Source organism: Magnolia sinica, chromosome 17 (assembly GCF_029962835.1).
Source record: "Magnolia sinica isolate HGM2019 chromosome 17, MsV1, whole genome shotgun sequence".
NCBI lineage: Eukaryota > Viridiplantae > Streptophyta > Magnoliopsida > Magnoliales > Magnoliaceae > Magnolia > Magnolia sinica.
In genome coordinates this window covers 4,714,028-4,727,960 of record NC_080589.1, presented here as the reverse complement: position 1 = coordinate 4,727,960, position 13,933 = coordinate 4,714,028, and the positions used below count along the sequence as shown (strand labels likewise).

Here is a 13,933-nt window from a genome sequence, read left to right as displayed (position 1 = left end):
TGGTGGATAGTCTCTGCAAATGGGAGAGTCCCAACCTCCATCCGTAAATCCCTCCCAGGCCTACTTTTCTAGGAAATCTGGCGAGCAAGAAATTCAGCCAGACATGATTAAAAGAAGGTAAGCTTGCTTGGCCCGTATCCAGTGCTGGTTGAGGGAGTTGGCAGTTTCAGAGAGAGAGAGCAAGGCTGGGCCTCAAGGGCGGTACCATATTTGGGAAAGCTTTGGTTTGCTTGACCCCCTGCATAGCAATACTTGGCTGGAAATCATTCAATGGGTTAGGTCAGCCAGCAACTGGGTTAAAATGAACATTGACGGCTCCGCCAGAGGGAACCCAGGTAAGTTAGGTGGCCGAGGCCTTGCGAGAGATGATAATGGGAAGTTTCTTTTCGCTTTTGCTTCTGGCTATGGGTGGGGATCCAACAACAGAGTGGAATTGAGAGCGGCATATGACGGCCTTCTTTTGTCTCTCAACAAGGGGTTCCGCCAGATCCAGCTAGAATCGGATTCGAAGTTGGTTATCGACCTCCTTTCTGGGAGATCTTCTCCCTCGTGGCAAGGGAGACCGTGGGTTGCTAGGATTAAGAACCTCATGAATAGAGGTAACTTATCTCTCAGTTTCATCCACCGCGAGGGTAACAGCCCGGCCAATGGTTTGGCTCACTGGGGTGGTGAGCTGCAAGAGTCTCGAGTTATTGATCGTTTCGAGGACCTTCCTGCTTCCATTAGAGGTTTGATTTTCCTGGATTGGGTGGGCCTAGGGGCCGTTAGGGCCGTTAGTGAGTCTGCATAGGTTTTTTTTTTTGTTGCATAGCTGCAGGCGTTTTTTTGGGTTTTCTGCTTTTTGAGACGCCCCAGTATTATGCTGCTGGGGGTACCTGTTTCTGTTCTACTTTGGTTGTACAACATACTTTCCAAAGAAATGAATAGATTCGTTTATTTTTTTTAAAAAAGTCATAATTTGATGAAAGGTCATGTCCCGAAGAATGACCCATATCCGTCAATCATCACGTAGACCATACCACATGGAAACATTAGCAATGAACGACCACCGTTATCATCTATTGGGTCTTGTAGGCCAGAGAAAACTTGTATCAACATAAAGTTACTGCCTTCCCAAACAAATGGTGAGCCACAAAGAGGATGAACGGATGAGATTTATCTCGTATTGGGTCCAATCATCAAGTGGCGCTCATAACATGCCATGGCATGAAAGCTGTAAAGCTATGCATTTAAGGTCCATAACATGCCATGGCAATATGTTTTAAAGCAGGGGTATTTTCATCCACTAATTCTCCATGGAGCAATCGAGGGCTATGGAAAGAATGTTTTGTAAATGGATACTTTTTGATGCATTTGGCAATACCATGAGGCCAATTTGGTCAAAATCCTCTTATAAAAGTATGCGAGGACCTCATCCATCGATGTATATATGTGTTTGAGAGAGAGACTTCCTCAACGGAGGAGCGGCGAGATGAAAGAAGGTGCAAACAACCTCAGCAAAGGTGATGTTGCAATAGATGTCAATATTCCATGGGGCCCCAACAAAGATATATCCTGCGTGAAATCCATGAAAGAGAAGCTCGCAGCCATGAGCAGAAATTGCAAACCGTCTCGCCAGTTCACCATCTGCAGAGTCCCACCAGCCATCCGCCAATTAGACGAGAGCGCCTATGACCCCAAGATCATCTCCATCGGCCCATACCACCATGGCAAGACGAGCCTCCAACCCATGGAAGAACACAAATGGCGGTCTCTCCACACATTCCTTACCCGCAATCCGACTATAAGCTTGGAAGGTTACATCATGGAGATGAAAGGTCTGGCAAATAGTTCCCGAAACTGCTACTCGGGAAACATCGACATGTGTTTCGATCAGTTTGTGGAAATGATGGTGCTTGACGGCTGTTTCATCATCGAAATCCTACTTAAGCAGAAGGAGGCCGTCGCAGCTGGAGACCCCATCTATTCTGAAAGCTGGGTATTGCCACTCATAGCCCACGACATGCTCCTCCTTGAAAACCAACTTCCTTTCTTCGTCCTTGAACGCTCATTACACCTACTCACCAAGCCTTTTTCTCTCCCAGAGCTCGCTTTGGATTTCTTCGAGCATATCCTGCGAAAGAACGATAAAATCCCTTGCACGAACAAAATACTTCACTTGCTCCATCTGTTTCATTCCCGTCTACTGCCAGAATCGCAAGTGGAGAAGATAGTCAGCCGCATGGACAACTCCAATCCCCAGTGTTATAAGCGAGCCAACATCCAGCCGAGGACAGTGATGAGATCGCCGGTATCATTAGACCGTAAACCGCCAAAACGCCCCAAGAAGATTCCTTCAGCAGAGGCTCTTGAAGATGCTGGAATCAGATTTTCTTTGAAGGAGGACGGTGGGAGTTTCTTGGATGTGGAATTCAACTATGGGCGGATGGAGATGCCGCTCGTTTCCATCTACAATTCTACTAATTCCCTCTTCCGTAACTTCATCGCCTTTGAGCAGTGCTTCCCTGATTGCGGGAACCACTTCACGAGCTACGCCATCTTCATGGACTCGATCGTGAATACAGAGTTAGACGTGGCAATCCTCAATGATGCTAAGATCGTCGAGCACGTGCTCGGCAGTGATCAGGACGTGGCCCACCTCTTCAATGATCTCTGCAAGGGGATCACCATCGATTTTGAGGATTCATTTCTGGCTAGCTTGTTTGAGGACGTGACCGGCTTCACGGAGACACGATGGCACCGGTGGCAGGCTCGCCTGATGCGTGACTATTTCAGCAACCCATGGTCCATTCTGTCTTTGATCGCAGCCATTGTCGTTCTTATCCTTACCCTCGTTCAGACCTACTTCTCTATCTACGGCTATTTCAAACCTCCGTCTTAGGTAGTAGTTTTGGAACCCCACCTTAATATATAGATGGTCAAGATCAGATCAGTTCAGTCCATGTTTTGGGTACTACCATAGAGGGCACATGAAGCATGTATGGGATCAAAATTAGGTGGGCCCTTTCGTGAAGTGTTGATGGCAACCATTCTGACAATCTGATGTGTCAACCGTGTTAGGCCCAGGGCTTAAAATCAGACCGGTAAGTCGATTTAGGCCACACAAAAAGTAAACAGTTGGGATGAGGTGAGCCACCCATAATTTAGTAAGAGGCCCACCGTGCAATGCATGCAGCATCTGAACCATTCAGTGCTTCTGATAGTATTGGATGAAGGCCATACAAAAAAATCAAGCTATGGTAGACAGTAGGCGGGCTCTGTCCAAAGTTAAGGGTGGGCATTCTCTTGTTGGTTGGCCATTTTAAGCCATGGGCCTAACATGAAATAGTTGGAATGGATATCATCAACACATCATGGCCGAACCTGATTTTACTGGCAACATGCTTCCCTGCAGCAGTTCCGTTAAGCATTTCTCTGACCTGTGCAATAAAATATTTCAAGGTCTCACATTCGACTCCATGAATCAATGGTCAGATCATCCTATCAGCATGATAATTGAATCATGGATCATGGGCCATTGAGGGTAGTGGTCAAAACATCTACAGTTCCGATTACCTGACCGTCTGTAAATGTGGGTCCAGGGGGTGTTACTTGCTAGTGAACCTAGCAGTTGGAGGTTTTTTTTTTTCTTTTTTAGCATGATCAAATGATGATGACATTCATGCATGGTCCAATAAATAACTCTGGCTGCTTTGGTTGTCATCTTGTTTAGTTAGTTGTTGTGTCTAACGTGTATTTTTCGGCGAGCTTTTATTAAAAATAAAACTAAATTCCCCTTCTACGGATGGTTTAATGAAAGAGAACCGGTCACCTTCCACAACCTTTTTTATTCAAAGATCCGGTTACTGCCAAGGAAAGATGTAAAAGTCGGAAAAGTTCCAGTCTGCCCATAAAAACAGCGACGGGGCACACCTGTCATATACGCCTACACTGCACAAACCTAAAAAGGAACCTATTTAAAAAGTCCGCACGACTGAAGTTTGTGTTATTGGGGTGGCCCCAACCTAAAGCACATGCAACAGACGCGGATTGCGTCCTACCCCCGCCCGGACGGTAATCCGGCGGGCAGGGAACTTTGGGGTCCACAGCGATGTAAGTGTTTTATCCACACTGTTAATCACTTTTCTCAGACCATTTTAAGTTAAAAACAGAAAAATAAAGCATGTCCACAGCTCCAGTGGACCACACCTAAGGAAGCTGCAGTGACATTGACACCCACCGTTGAAACCTTTATAAGGGCTACCGTGATGTTTTTTTACCATACAACCTATTCATAAGGTAATGTAGACAAGGATGAAGTGAAAAAACAAATATCAGCTTGATCCGAAACTTCTCCAGCTCCCAAGAAGTTTTTGATGGTGGACGTTCAATCCCCACTTTGTGGTCCACTTAATGCCTTTATCTGCCTCATGTTTTGATTAATACCTTAAAATTATCTGATAAAAGCGATGAACGACATGGATAAAACACTTACATCACGGTGGACACCACAGATCCCTACGTGGGGATAGGACCCAACCCGCGTCCATATGCAACCCATGCAATCCCAAACATTCCACAGAGCAGTCCCCGTCGGGTTATTCGCCGACTCTGCAATCACTTTCGAATGTGATTCTATCAAAACTTGTGGTACCGTGCCATATCTTTCAACATGCTGCATGTGTAGAACATCAGTACCGTTAAAACACCCGGCCCTTGAATGAAGATCACGTCTTGTCTGCTCATCAGGTCCATAGTAAGAGTTGGAATCAACGAACGACAGACTGTTTGGCCCAAACGTTGGCTATGCAACAGATCAGCCTTATTTAAAAGAAGAGTGATATTCATGGCAGGCCTTTTCATCACTCCTCTTAATACAATGACCTTCTGTTGCATTCGTCTCCAATCAGGCTTTTCTATTATGTTTCTCCGTAAAAGGGCACATGACCTAGTTGTTGGACGATCTGGAATCTCCCATTGGTTGGCCCAACATGATTGGATCATGGTCCTAAAATTCATTCTGGTTGGGCATTTTTCCTTTTCTTTTCAAAAAAGTAGGAGCACAACACCTGTATCTTTATTGAAGTTGCGTTCTTCCTATTTTACTTTTTATTACTTTTTAGTTCAGCGTTGGATCTACGCTCGTGAAACACAACACCACCGGGAGCCCATTAGGTGAGACCCGGACTCATCTAAGATGGCACGACCCTTACCTTAGGCCAACCTTGATGTATGTATTCTTTACCCATGCTGTCCATTCGTTTTCATATCATTTTTACCATATTATCCCAAAAATAAAGCAGATCCAATCATCAAGTGGACCATAACATAGGAAACAGTGGTGATTGACCATTAATGGACCACAAAAGTTTTGGATCAAGATGATATTTATTTATTTTCCTTAATTTAAGCTTATGTGACCTTATCAACGTATTTGATCGGAAATAAACACACGAAAACATTAAGATGCACCTTAAGAAGTTTTTAATGGTACCACATACAATCACCACTGTTTCCTAAAAAAGAACATAAGCTAATTAACAAGGCAACGAGTCCCTTGAAGAGCTGAGGCTTCTTTGCAAATTCTGCCTATGAAGAAAGGGGCTAAGAGATCTCTCAAAAACCCAGTAGGGGCGGTTTCCAGGGATGAATGGCTATCCAAGTTGAGGCATCTATAGAGAAGGGCTGCGAAAAACAATGTTGCCCATGACGGATAAATTTTTGGTGTGGAATGCCCATGGCGTGGGTAATTTGCCCACCATTAGGACTCTGAAGCGTCTCATTCAAGAACATAATCCTTGGATTGTTGTGATCATTGAGCCGATGGTTAGGGATTCTAGGAGAGTTCAGATTCGTCTTCGGTTAGGCTTCCATTCATCGTTCTCTAACTTGGAAACTGGTGGAAAATTTTGGATCTTTTGTAAACACCAGGCATATGTTTAGGAAATAACCAAGTCGGTCCAAATGCTAAGCCTGTCAATTGTTCTTCAGCAACAATCGGTACATGTTTGCTTCTCAGTGGTATATGCTAGTTGTTTAAGAGTCTTGCGGAGACTGCTGTGGGAGGAAATTATTGCCCTTTCCACCTCAATTCAAGGGTCGTGGGCTCTCTGCAGGGACTTTAACGTAGTTATTGGAGCTGTTGAACGTCGTAGAAGGGGAAGCTTTGATAGTGATAGTTCGGCAGAATTTTCGAAAGCTATCAACAAGGCGGGCCTGATGGACGCTGGTTTTCTAGGTAGCAGATTTACGTGGTCCAACAATCAAACTGGCCCAGCTAGAGTGTGGGCTAGGCTTGATCGGGTGCTGATGAACTCCGCACGGAGCAATAGTTTCTCTTCTTTCCAGGTACATCACCTCCCTCGTCAAAACTCAGATCATGCTCCACTATTGTTGGTTTTTCCTAGGGATCAATATGCAGGTCCAAAGCCATTCAGATTTCAGCGCATGAGGACCCATCATGATGCGTTCCTTTCGTTGGTGAAAGAAACTTGGTCCTCGGTTTCCGATCCAAATCCCATGAGAAATATTATGGTTAAAATGAAGGCAGTGAAGGAAAAGCTAAGAAGCTGGAACAAGACCGAATTTGGAAACATTTTTAACGCAGTGCAACAGGCAGCAAAGACACTTGCAGATTTGGAAGATCAGATTCAGCAAGGAGAAATCTCGAGTCCAGTTGATAGCTCTCTCCAGATTAAACTCCTTGAAGCCAGGTCTTCTCTATTCAAGTTAGAACTTCTTGAAGAAATTTTCTGAAAACAGAAAGCCAGGAATAACTGGCTTGAGGAGGGTGACAAAAACACTAGTTTCTTCCATGTGTTTGCAACGGAGAGAGCCCAGAAAGCCATCATCTCATCCATCCGTCTCGAATCTGGGTAGACGGTGGTGACGCAAGCTGAAATAAAAGCGAAAGCAATCAGATTTTTTCATTCCCAGTTTTTTGCAGGGGCGATTGAACCAGGGAGAGATGTGTGGGATGTCATCCAGCCTTCGATTATGGAAGAGGATAACATCCTCATGATGAGCAAACCGTCTATCCTTGAGGTTAAGTAGGCAATAATGTCAATCCCTGGGGACAGCGCAGCTGGCCCAGATGGATTCTCCACTGTTTTCTTCTCCACTTGTTGGGAGATTGTGGGCCAAGACCTCCTCTGTGCGGTGATATCCTTCTTCGAAGGTGCCTCCGTGCTGAGGGCCTTCACGTCCTCCCTCCTTGCACTCATTCTAAAGAAGGAAGCTCCAAAAAGTTTCGTGGATTATAGACCCATCAACCTTTGCAATGTGATATACAAGATTTTCGCCAAAGTCATTGCCAACCATTTGAGCAAGCTTCTCCCTTCTATAATTGCTCCTGAGCAAGGAGCTTTTGTAAAAGGGTGGTCCATCTCAGAAAACATCGCTCTGGCGCAGGAAATTTTAAGAGAGATTAACAGAAAAGTGCGAGGAGGAAACATTGTTATTAAGCTTGACATAGAAAAGGCTTATGACAGAGTCGATTGGCTCTTCTTAAAGAGAGTTTTGAGTCGCTTTGAATTCTCAACCCCATGGATCAGGCTTGTGGAACGTTGTTGGAGCAACTGTTGGTTCTCGGTTCTTGTCAATGAGGAGGTGGGTGGTTTCTTCAAATCCACTCGGGGGCTCCGGCAAGGTGATCCGCTGTCCCCCAGTCTTTTCATCCTTGCTTCTAAACTTCTTGGGAGGGGATTCAAACATCTGGTTAACCAAAGATACTTCCTTCCTTTTAAAGGTAGGAAACGAAGCGTTTCGGTGTCCCACCTCCTTTTTGCCAACGACACGCTTCTTTTTCTCAATGGAGGGCTCCTGTCAGTATGAGGAACAAAGAAATTCCTAGACCTTTATCAGCAGGTATCGGGCCAAAAGGTGAACTTCCACAAGAGTGTGTTCATGCATCCTGAAAACATGGCGCCCTCCAGGATTGCGACTATCCAAAGAGAGTTGGGATCGATCAATCCGGTGGAGAGCATGGTGTATTTAAGGGTACCTCTTTCATCGGGTAGACGGAAGAAAGATGCATTCCAAAGACTAGTGGATAGGGTGGATGGACACATTAGCGGGTGGAAAGCAAGGTTTCTCTCAATGGCGGGTAGAGCCATCTTGGTGAGTCACATTTTGGCAAGCATTCCAATCCATACGCTCGCAGTTACCCACGTCCCAGTAGGTGTTCTAAAATTTTTGGAGAGTCATTTTGCTGATTTTCTTTGGGGCTGGGCAGATGGTAGGAAAAAACTCCATTGGCGGAATTGGCGATACATTGCTCTGCCCAAGACCGAAGGGGGCCTGGGGATTAGGCGACTTTAGGATGTCATGATTGCATTCCGTATCAAGATGGCCTGGACAGTTTCACACACGGCAAACACTAACATGTGGGCAACATTCATGCGAGCTACATATGGCCAGGATCTTCAAACAGATGGTCAACCACAGCCCATGACTGTGGTATCTTCCTTATGGAAGAGAATCAGAGCTCTTCTCCCTCACATTAAGGCTTTTACCCAATGGCAGATTGGCACAGGTAATTTGCGCCTTTGGCAAGACAACTGGACCGGACTGGGCCCCTTACAAGATAGGTTGTCGGCCACAATTCCTCCCTCTCTCCTTTCAGTTAAAGTGAAGGATTTTCTAGGGAAGATGGGTCCTCTCCTCCCTTCGGTCGTTTTCTCTGTGCTTCCTCAAGAGCAAATAAATGCTATTTTCCATGGGGGCTTTTGTGTGTCAAATGGCCCTAATATCTCATTCTAGCCGCATAATCCTTCTGGAAAGTTTTTTGTTTCTTTGGCATGGGAGACCTGTCGTGCGCGCAGTCCCCAGACGGTTTGGGGCGAAAAAATCTGGAATGCCTTGATTCCCCCAAAACTGTCCACGCTGGTTTGGAGGATCCTCAGAAGGGCAGTTGCGGTGGATACTGTTGTTCAATCCTGAGGGGTGCAGATGGCCTTGAGATGCAACTGTTGTAAGCAGACTTACAGGCAGAGGCCCTTTGTCTAATTTGCAGATCATATTTTCTTCCATAGTGTCAGGGTAAGGGTGGTCTGGTCCCACTTTGCCAGAATTTATGGAGTGCACATGGTGCGTGGTCTTACGGTAGGTGAATGGCTCTCCCATTGGTGGGGCTCTCGTTCAGCTTTCGGCGCTACAGCTCCCTTCAAGAACCAGGTACCGTGTTTTATATTATAGGAACTCTGGAAGTGTAGGAATTCTACCCGATTTGATGGGATCCTTGTGCAGAACAAGATCCTGATTTCTCGTATTGCCATTTGGTTGAGAAGAATTGCGGGTAGTCGAGCATCACTAACTATCCGCGCCACTAACCAAAGCAGGGTGTTGTCTTCCTTGGGGATTAACCTTCAGACTCATAACAATGTGTCTCGCGTGGTGCGTTGGTTGAAACTGCCAAGTGGGTGGGTTAAACTCAATGTCGACGGGTCGTCTCGGGGCAACCCAGGATTAGCAGGAGGAGGGGGAGTGTGCAAGACTGAGGATGGTCATCTTCTTTTTGATTTTTATGCTGGCTATGGACGCGCCTCTAATACCAGGGCTGAAATTCGTGCGGTCCATGATGGTCTCACACATTGCATCAATTACGGCCTAAAAAACATCATTCTTGAATCCAATTCCTCTATGGTGGTTAGTTTTCTGTCGGGTAGCTCTTGCCCGGGCTGGAAATGGAAGTGTTGCCTTCACAAAATTCGGATTATCTGTTCCTACGGTAATGTAAAGTTTCAACGCATTTGTAGGGAAGGCAATGGGCCAGGGGATGGCATGGCCAACTTAGGATGCGGGAAACAAGAATCCGCCCTTTTCCCAAACATTGTGGCTCTACCTCAAATGGTGAGAGGCCTCTTGTTCCTAAATAAGGTCAGCTTGGGGACTGTCAGAAAGAGGTTCAAAAGCTAGTGGTAGAGAGTCAGGTTGTGGTTTTCGTTTGGGCTCCAGTTTTTCTCTTGTGAAAATGGGGGGATGCGTTTTTTGTAAATCTTATGATAAGTGGCATCAGGCATCTTCTCTGGCCTGATGACAGCCCGAAGTGTCCCTTGTACAGTGCGCTTTTCATGAAATGAAGGCTCTGCTTTAAAACCAAAAAAAAAAGGCAACGAGTCCCTTTCTTTACTGAGATTTTTGTATATTTTTCTCCAAGTGGAGTAGGTAATTGAACCGAAATTGCTTATGTCACTACGTGAGCGAGACTTTTCATTCAGGTGGATGGAGGACTTCATGTGGAGGAGATCCACCTCATCCATCAGGTAGGCCACCCTATGATTAGATCAGAGCCCAAAAATCAAATGATTCAAAACTCAGGTGGGCTACATACTAGAGAGAAAAGTTGAGACACAAAATGTATGTGGTGTCCACCGCGAGGTGTAATTCCATCCAATCACTCCCCTGACGTACCACACGACTCACGAGGATGAAGGGATTCTCAGAAAATCAAGGTACTTCAATACTCATTTGGGCTACACTACGTGAATCTAGATGTTGTAGGCATGATTTTACACCGCTCCTGGTGTGGCCCACTTAAGTGAAGTTGTGGCGGCAGCGCACCTAATAGACAGGTCGATCTGATACACTCATACACATTCTCCTCCACATGATGCTCGGTTAGTTGGGCAAATGCTCTCAGCATGACAATGCTTCGTCAGGCCAGCTCAGTCCTCATTGAACAAACCCTTATTTTCTATTAATAACAAATGATCTAGTGATCAACCCTTATTTTCTATATCTAATTGGTAATTTTGTATCGTTCCGTGATCTGGACATCTGCCCCGTCCATCTCATTAACCCATGTCCGTAGCCCTGACCATTTTTCATAGGCTGCCTTGAAAAAAAAAATTATATTGATAATGTGATCCAAACCATCAATTCAGTGGCATGCAAAAATGGGGATAAGCTCCTAGAAGATAGATCTAATCACGGATGTTTTCACTAACCAATGGCTATGATTTTGGACATAAACTGAAGAAGAGTGGACTGGACCTAATGGATGGTACAGATAGGTGTGTGGATACTAATGAGTCTGAATGCAACTATGCACATGGAAAGGTTCTCATACACAGCCTACCAGGTCAGATCTCTCATATGGTAACTTGATAGACGCAAGTTGCTATATGTTTTGTACCTTCTCAATACAATATCACCCATTGCTCGAAAACCCAAAACTCACCTGGTCAGTTCAAACTCGATGACTCAACCTGAGTTGACTCGATATTTAATAATTATAAAATTAAAAAAATAATAATAATAAAATAAAATAAAAATAAGGATAGAAGTTGTAAGGTTTGATTCATGCCCCTCCCCTAAAGTTACAATTTTTATTAATGTTCACATGTGACCCACTGTGTGAGTTGGTTTGAATCGATTGAATGGTTAGGTCTACCCGATGAGTCGTCTCAAGTTGCCGTCCATTCACGCTGAGGAATGAGTTTCCGAGCTACTCAACTCAAATATGCTAAGTTGAGTTGACCCAGCAGAGTTTTGAGTCAGCGAGTTTAAGAACTATGATATCACCAACTACAATTTAATTATCTTATCTTGCTTAGGGAGTAGTTGTGGCAGACTGGGTGGTGTGTAGTTTTTTTCTTGGCTTCTGTTAATAACAAAACTATAAAAGTGCGCTCTCTTTCTGTGGTGGTTTAATAAAGGTTTTCTTACAAATGCTGCACTTTGGGTTCTGATATTTATTAATAATTCCCCATAATTTTTTATACGTAAAAATGTCTTCCTCACATTTTAGTAATATTTTAAGGCATTTTGACCTGTAAACCCTATCTTTTGGTCCATTGTGATAAAACCCAGCCCTTGTAGCTATTAGGATATAACATGGCACATCACAATGTCAGTATGGCATCCACTCCATCCATCATTTTCCTTGGCATGTTAGGTTGTGATCCCAAAATTAATCTGGCTGATTCAAAACTCAATTGAACCACACAAAAAGAAATATTACGAATTGGTGACTTCTATTGGAACCTTCTTGGCCCACGGAAGCTTTGGATTAGTTTCATTAATTTCTCTGTGTTTTCCCATATTTCTGATAGGGTGGGCTGGATAACGTACAAGATACATATATAAATACATATACAGTTCTAGATACACATGCATATCTATATGTGTGTCTATATACACATGTGCATGTGTGTGCGTATAGTGGAACGCTCAACTGCACACCAGTTGGCACGGAACTCATGCAAACTCATCATACGTAATGTGACTCCAAAATCCGAACGATCCACATGAAGAAGCACCTCATGAAACCTCCCGAGCCCAATTTTTACTTTGATCCAAAACTTTGATAGGCCATGAAAAATGAAAACAGCTTCCTCCCTTGATTTTCATTTCTCTTTGCTATGGCCCACCAAAATTTTAAATTAGGGTGAAAATTTGTCCCTTAGGGTTTCATGGGATTCTGCATCACATGGACCGTTCAAATTAGACGCCTATGACATGTGTGCAAAGGTGTGCACATGCATAGGCGCACAGGTGAGCATGACTCATATGTGTGTGTGTGTGTGTGAGAGAGAGAGAGAGAGAGAGAGAGAGTGTGTGTGTGTGTGTGTGGTACTATAAGATCAACCTCGTGGTAGCTTCACATGAGGTTGATCTCCATGGCCCACACGATCTATGTCGGACATCCACACTATGCATAAGTGGGTCTCCTCTAGGCTACCGGATGTCTCAAAAATTAGTCAACCATATCCAAAATCAAATGGGCCATACCATCTGAAATTGTGTCTAAGACATCTAAAGCCACTTGGTGGGGTTCTACGGTTGAAACTTGGTGTGACCCCTCATCCAGGTGGAACACATACAACAGATATGCTGGATGTTTGAACTTGGCCTTTATAAACAATCATGGATATGTCAATGTGTGGGTATCTAATCTTAACTGTTGTTTGTTGTCTGTGGTGTAGCCCACCTAAGTTATTGATTGGCCTGATTTTTAGGCCGATGGCCCACCATGAGAGGATGCATCTGATTGATAGGGTGGATGTTAGGCACACATCACAGTAGGGCAACCTTATAGTACCTTTTCCTATACGTATGTATTAATTAGCAAATCAAGGGAGGGAATTCTCTCTTACTTTACCATTGCTCATCAGACGTTTTAGATCATGCTAATTATAGGCCATGGGTTTCAAGAAGTAACCCATTTAGTGGACCATTTAAATTTAATGCCGCACCATATGTCAGAAAGGTGCTCATGAGTTTTCATGAGAATTGATTCCCATGTATCTCTTTCTCGTGAGAATTGACTCCCATGTGAGCACTCTCTCTCTCTCTCCATAAATATGTAGAGAGAGAGAGAGAGAGAGAGAGAGTTCCTTTTCCATCTTATTACTCGGCCACACCTTTCCGTCTTGTTTACGTGGCTCCATGGTTAGATGGTCCAAACTGGAATGTTTTAAAAATACTTTAAAATTTTTCCACCAAAATACTTTTCCTTCAAAATTTTCATTCGGATCATTTTATTCCTTTGTGTTACCTTGAGAATAGTTGTGCATCAAAAACCAACAACAACAAAATTCCAAGTGTTTATAAGTACAATTTATTATAAAAAGTTTAGTGTCCACTCGAAATCTATTTGAAGACTTCCATTTATTTTTTACATGTCATTTAATCAGAAAAACAAGTCGAGCGTTGATTGTCCAAGACTTCAAGGACCAGAAATTAACATAAACAAGTCGAGTGTTGATTGTTTGATTCCAAATCACATCTCAACAATATTTCATAAGTCTATCTTATTTAATTTTCTTTTTCAAATTTTCTTTTTAACATAGTTCATCTCGTTGTCAACTATCTAACCCAACACAAATAATCCGGTTGGTTGGGCTGTGGCCATACTAGCGAGCCTAAGCTCCCAATCTGACTCACAAAGCCTGGATTTTTTTTGGGCTGGAGCATGCTCATCTGTCAGTGATGGTTTGGACTGTCAATTGGG

General features: G+C 44.0%; 2 protein-coding genes across 2 annotated transcripts; both read left to right on the top strand.

Annotated features, from left to right (window-relative positions):
- The first annotated feature begins 301 nt into the window (after positions 1 to 301).
- LOC131231762 (uncharacterized) lies at positions 302 to 790 on the top strand. The gene has a single exon (XM_058228065.1). It carries the CDS (start codon positions 302 to 304, stop codon positions 788 to 790), a length of 489 nt encoding a protein of 162 aa, XP_058084048.1.
- Positions 791 to 1,471: 681 nt separating this feature from the next.
- LOC131231761 (UPF0481 protein At3g47200-like) lies at positions 1,472 to 2,881 on the top strand. Its single transcript, XM_058228064.1, has one exon. The coding sequence runs from the start codon at positions 1,472 to 1,474 to the stop codon at positions 2,879 to 2,881; it is 1,410 nt and encodes a 469-aa protein (XP_058084047.1).
- Positions 2,882 to 13,933: the final 11,052 nt, after the last annotated feature.

What these genes read in the sequence shown, in the direction of transcription:
- LOC131231762 (XM_058228065.1), top strand. Translation starts at nt 302, where the DNA reads ATGAACATTGACGGCTCCGCCAGAGGGAACCCAGGTAAGTTAGGTGGC.
- LOC131231761 (XM_058228064.1), top strand. Translation starts at nt 1,472, where the DNA reads ATGAAAGAAGGTGCAAACAACCTCAGCAAAGGTGATGTTGCAATAGAT.